Below are 5739 nucleotides of genomic sequence, written 5' to 3'. Positions count from 1 at the left end.
ACTTCCATGTGCGACTCCTCAAAATGTTCAGCTTTCTGATGTTTTAGACCAGTGCTTCTCAAACTTTTTCAGGCTGAGGACCACTTATCCCATTTAACAGTCAGAGGACTACCTAACCTGAAATTGCCCCCGCAATAATACATCTTACTATATGATGCAAGCTGAAATGAAAATATTAGTCTCTGAATTCACAGATTATTGTTTTCTTTGTTCATCCTACTTCGTGGACCACTAGGAGCGCCGGCGGAACACCAGTTTGAGAAAGACTGTTTTAGACAAAAACACTTTTCCCACAAAGTGGCTTTTCACCAGTATGAATCAACATGTGCCGAGTTAAATTATGTTTTCGAAGAAAACATTTTCCACAAGTCATGCATGAAAATGGCTTTTGACCTTTGTGTATCATCATATGCCGAGTTAAATTCTGTTCTTGACGAAAACTTTTTTCACATTTCACACATGAAAAAGGCTTTTCACTCATGTGAATCCTCATGTGACAAGTTAAATGCTGTTTTTGACTAAAACTTTTTCCACAGGTCACACATGAAAATGGCTTTTCACCCGTGTGAATCGTCATGTGCCGATTTAAATCATGTTTAAGACTGAAAGTTTTTCCACAGTTCACACATAAAAACGGCCTTTGACCTGTGTGAATCCTCATGTGCCGAGTTAAATCCTGTTTTATACTAAAACCTTTTCTACAGGTCACACATGAAAATGGCTTTTCACTGGTGTGAATCCTCATGTGCTTACTCAAGTAATGTTTATGACTAAAACTTTTTCCACAGGTCACACATGAAAAAGGCTTTTCACTAGTGTGAATCTTTATGTGCTCAGTTAAATATTGTTTTCGACTAAAACGTTTTTCACACTTCACACATGAAAAAGCCTTTTCCTCTGTATGAATCAACGTGTGTTCAGCTAAATAATATTTTTGACTAAAACTTTTTCCACAGTTTACACATGAAAAAGGTTTTTCACCCGTATGAGTTCTAATGTGAGCATTGAGAGAAGATTTAACAGTGAAACGCTTTCCACAAGTCAGACATGAAAACGGCTTTTCACCCCTATGAGTTCTCATGTGAGCATTGAGAGAAGATTTAACAGTGAAACGCTTTCCACAAGTCAGACATGAAAACGGCTTTTCACCCGTATGAGTTCTCATGTGAACATCAAAAGTATATTTGGAAGAAAAACGTTTTCCACAGGTCTCACATGAGAAAGATTTTCTTCTTTCCTGATTTTGGTTCTCAGCTTCAGCAGCTTCCTGGAAGATGACTTGGTTCCTGTTTGGTTCTGATTCAGTGAGAGATGTTTGCTCATCAACAGGAACCACCATGAAGGTATCAGTCTCCTGTTTTAACTCAATCTGTTCTTCACCCTGACTGCAGTAAACTTCTTTCTCTTCCACTTTTATCTGCTCATGTTCTAGATCCTCCTGCTCTTCTTTTATCTGATGATCTTCTGGTTCTTCCTGTTCTTGTTTCACCTGCAGAAGTTCTAACTCCTCCTGGTCCAGAGTGGATCTCCTCTCCTGGTTCCATTGTTCCTCCTTAACGTTATGTAGCAGGTAATCTGGATAAGAAAACAGAATTGTTAATGTTATTGAAGCAAATGAAAGAAGACTTTCTTTGAGAAATCACCAGATACAGCAGTGGTGCACCTACTGCAGTTTTCTGGCTGATTGCTGATTACAGATTTTTAAAAAGTCTGACCTCCTGATTCCTATTTCACTGATGCCATTCTTATTTTGTCCTCAAATTTATTACCATGAAATTATTTATTGCAGGTATTAATATTATTTAACAGCACATATAACTTATTTATTTATTTATTTATTTATTTACATATTATTAAACATTATTTTACGCTGCTTATTTCACTAACCCTCTGCTGCATTGTCTCTACAGTAGCTTGTATTCATAACTCTTAAACTTTCCATATTGTGTCATACAACCACATACATAAATCATTTCAGTAAAGTTTTATGGTTAAGACCAACATAAAGCAACTGTGAAGTAAAACTGACCATGTGAACTTTGAGACATTCCAACACATGAATGTTTTGTTTTAAACCATCGCATTGTAGCCCTGGCTTTATGTTTAGAGTGGTTTTCGTGCTAGAAGGCGAAATTGTATTCAACCGTATTTCTGTTTTGAAACGTAACTGTCTTTATTAATACAGGGGGGGAGAAACAACTGAGATCACTGGCTCCATTTTTTCTCTGCATAAATTAGACCTTTTCACAGCATAATTGTGACGTCTGCGTTCATTTACCTGCTAATAACACATTTATATGGGAAGAAGACAGTTAGTAAAGTGATCGACATACAGAAAGCTTCATACATTTAGACCTTAACCTTCATCCAAACGCTGCTGTTTCCTACCTATTCGGTGTAAGATAATCTGAGGAGTCCGGGAGAAATCCAGCAGTCTGCGCTGATCGTCCATCTCTTCCTCCGACTTGACGATGATTCCTTTAAACTCTGTGAAAGTTTCTTCAGCAGCAGTTAACTGCTCGTTGAGAAACTTTTTCAGAAAAATCTCGAAAATTCAACAAAACAGACCGGGCGCCATTTTATCGTCCTTCTTCCTCTTCTTCTTCTTCTTCTTTTGGGATTTTTTGACTGTCGGTATTCATATGGTGGCATTATTGCCACCTCCTGGATAATACGATTATTACATCTAAAGATTTCTCATACATTGGACTCTTTGCACCTCAGCTTCCGCGTTTGGGGAAAAGCGGCTCGATTGTTTCCGATCTATTGAAAATGGCCTTTTACATGAGGTGCTTGCAGGGCTTGGCCAAGGTTTGTACATCGATCCGAAGCCTCAACAAGTAAACTGGAGAAAGGTTTTAAGAAGTTCGCCTCGTTATTCATTTACTGATACGAAGGTGAGTTTTACTTAAACTTTTGTGGCTAACATTAACGTTAGCTTATGCTAGTAGGCAATATTCTCTGACATTGTTGAGCCAAATGTGCTATTTATGTATCTAAACATTCCAACGGACAATATTTTTTACCTTATTTTAAAGACGTTAGTGTCAGAGACTAATGGGGAGGTTACGGTTCGTGCTTTTTACTTCCGAAGCCTGACGAAGCACAACAAGCTTCATAGCTTAACAGTAACTGGTGTCAGACATCTGGTTCAGCTGTTCAGGTTCAAAGTTGCTGCTTTTAGAGAAATATGACCGTGTTGGTTAATGTCTCCGTGTTATTTCGTTTTCTGACCTTTGCATGTTTCTTGTGAAGAGCTCAGATAGGACGGTGTTTACAGCAGTGTGTACAGGCAGATCAGTTGCTCAGCTGTCTGGCTCTGGTCTGCTCATTCGTTCCCATAAACTCCTTCAGGCTGAATACAGAAGTGATTCCATGGAAATAACTCAGGGAGGCTCCTTTATTTACCATCCGTCTCCCCCGGTAGTTTTAGGCTGATCCGGAGTGAAGTGAAGGCTTCAAACTTTGTGTTGTGCAGCGTTAGCTTTAACTGGTAGTGACAAATATTTACAAGCCACCATCTTCTTAATTCAGGATCGCTTGGAAATTAACGAAAACTTAAAAGCTCATTATATTAGGAAGACAACAATGTTCATAGTATTGCGTTTTTTGCATCTGAAATCCGACTTAGTCTTTTCTACCAGTCATGGTAACTCAAAGCGGAAACAAGTGAGCCGCATTAGCTCCTGGAGATGTGACGTCAATGCCGTAGGTGCAAAGAGTCTGTTCCAGTTGTCATCGAAAAAACTAAAATCTTCTCTTCCACTTGATTTAAAGACAAATACAATATTAGTATTGGAGTTCTCCACGAATCCATAGGTAATATTGTCCTCTGACTCATTTTTCATACATTCCACAACATGTTTTGCTGTTTATAACACCAAATAATAACATTTCCTACAATACAGTATCAGTCAGAAATTTTAAATCAACACATAATTATCTCTTTCCCCTGAGATATCCCTCAGCTCCTTGTATACTCATATTTATTCTGACATCTGTATAAACATTGTTTGATGCATTATTCCTCTGTTTTTGCTAGTGCTTTATGTGTTCCCTGAAAATTATACCATAAAACTGGGAATGGAACAATTTTAACTTTGTGTCAACATTAACTTTTTATAGCCTCATTTTTATTCATATTATTTTTAAAATCATGAAAAACAAACAAAACATTGGGTTTGATGCTTCTTGGTCTAAATAACAGTGAACCAAGTCTGGTTTTAATGTATTTAGGTGAATTTTGGCGCTTTGTAGTTTGTTATTGTCCACAAAGTTTGCGTGGCTGCCGCACATTTTCGTGGCAAGTAAAAAGTTTGCGTATATTTACACAACGTTCAAATTTTACACGTCAGCTCTTGCATAAAATATGTGTGAAAGCATGCTTCACACATGCTGATTACAGATTTTTAAAATGATTTAGTCCTCATATTATTTTTATTATGTTTAGATATTTTATTTATTTATTTATTTTTACAGATTATTACTATATTTATACAAATACAAATATCTTTTTTTCCCTCTCCTTATTTGACTAGTTCTGTGTTACAGATCCCGGGTATCAGGACTGCTATAACAGTGATGTTGGACAATCTGAAGGATAATAAAATAGAAGTCAGCAATGATGTCCGAAGCGCTGCCGTTACCATCCAGCTTGTGTTTGAGGAAAACCGGAACTCCGCCCCCAAACCAACCCGGAAGCGACGTGTCCCACACAAAAGTTCCGCTTCGCCACTACTGCTCCCATCTCTACATCAGGAAAGCACTACAGATGCAGGCAGATTAATGTGCCGAAATGCAAACAAAATATTATTTATTTTTTGGAAAAAATAGAATAAATTATTTTTGAAAGATATTTCAAAAATAATAATAAAAAATTGTAAGAAATAAATAAAAATATTATGAATAAAAACAATGTGGTGGCATTTTTAGGTGCACCACATCTGCACTGCATTGTTTCTACTGTGGCTTTAAAAGTATTGATACCCCCTTGAACTTTTCCAAAGTTTGTGACATGACAACCACAACCAAATATATTTCATTGGAATTTTATGTGAATAACCAACATGAAGTGGGATAAAATTGTGAAGTAACACTGACCACGTGAACTTTGACTGGACCATTCTAACACATGAACATGTTTTGTTTTAAGCCATTGCATTGTAGCCCTGACTTCATGTTTAGGGTGGTTGCCGAGCTGGAAGGTGAACCTCCACTCTGCTGTATTTTTTCTGTTTTCAAATGTAACTACTTATAAAGAGGGAAGAGTTACACAGAAAAAAAACACATGCAAAAACCGCATAAGCTCCATCAGCGCCACTCGCTCCCCACCGTCAACGCTCTCACACAGCTCCCACACCTGTCCGTTACACACTGATGTGTTCAGCAGTGCTCCCTGATGATGCACAAAAAATCTGGTGCAAATCAGTTGATGTATAAAGGAGATATAGCTGTTGGAATAACCTAGAGGGCGCAGTGGAGTGAAATTACAATTTATTGCCATTGGGTTCTTATGAGGTTAACAAAGATCAATCATAAGTTTAGTGTAAATACAATGATGCAGGTATGATTTTGAGACAGTTATGCAAACAGTGAGGGATTAGTATTCACCATTCAGCCACATCCACATGCTGCTGCCAGAGTTGAGAGAAGGATTTACCATCATGTTCTGCTTCATTAAACAAAGGTTGAAATCTGCATGAACCACAGAGTAAAGGGAAGAAAATCAGTGTGAAAACA

At 37.6% G+C, this 5739-nt stretch overlaps 1 protein-coding gene and 1 long non-coding RNA gene across 3 annotated transcripts in view; one reads left to right on the top strand and one right to left on the bottom strand.

Moving 5' to 3' along the window:
* Positions 1-6: 6 nt before the first annotated feature.
* Positions 7-2825, bottom strand: LOC103156249 (gastrula zinc finger protein XlCGF57.1-like). Of its 2 annotated transcripts, XM_016664174.1 has the most exons (3): positions 2389-2825; positions 1454-1575; positions 7-1417 (listed from the first exon to the last, which is right to left on the bottom strand). In XM_016664174.1, the coding sequence occupies exons 1-3, from the start codon at positions 2450-2452 to the stop codon at positions 272-274; spliced, it is 1332 nt and encodes a 443-aa protein (XP_016519660.1). In that variant the 5' UTR covers positions 2453-2825; the 3' UTR covers positions 7-271. The 2 variants fall into 2 exon arrangements, with proteins under 2 accessions (XP_016519660.1, XP_007578298.1); XM_007578236.2 differs by having other exon boundaries at positions 7-1575; positions 2389-2822.
* The window catches only part of LOC107833865 (uncharacterized), a 6959-nt gene continuing 1707 nt past the window's right edge, over positions 488-5739 (top strand). Inside the window, exon 1 of the long non-coding RNA XR_001659641.1 lies at positions 488-536. This is a non-coding gene — a long non-coding RNA (uncharacterized LOC107833865). The remainder of the gene's footprint in view (positions 537-5739) is intronic.

The sequence above is a fragment of the Poecilia formosa genome, unplaced genomic scaffold (assembly GCF_000485575.1).
Source record: "Poecilia formosa unplaced genomic scaffold, Poecilia_formosa-5.1.2 Scaffold472, whole genome shotgun sequence".
NCBI classification, from domain to species: Eukaryota; Metazoa; Chordata; class Actinopteri; order Cyprinodontiformes; family Poeciliidae; genus Poecilia; species Poecilia formosa.
This window is presented reverse-complemented; position numbering and strand designations above follow the sequence as displayed.

What these genes read in the sequence shown, in the direction of transcription:
- LOC103156249 (XM_007578236.2), bottom strand. Translation starts at nt 2,452, where the DNA reads ATGGACGATCAGCGCAGACTGCTGGATTTCTCCCGGACTCCTCAGATT. An exon ending in GATTATCTTACACCGAATAG is followed by an intron (nt 1,576 to 2,388) that starts GTAGGAAACAGC and finishes TTTCTTATCCAG; the next exon opens with ATTACCTGCTACATAACGTT.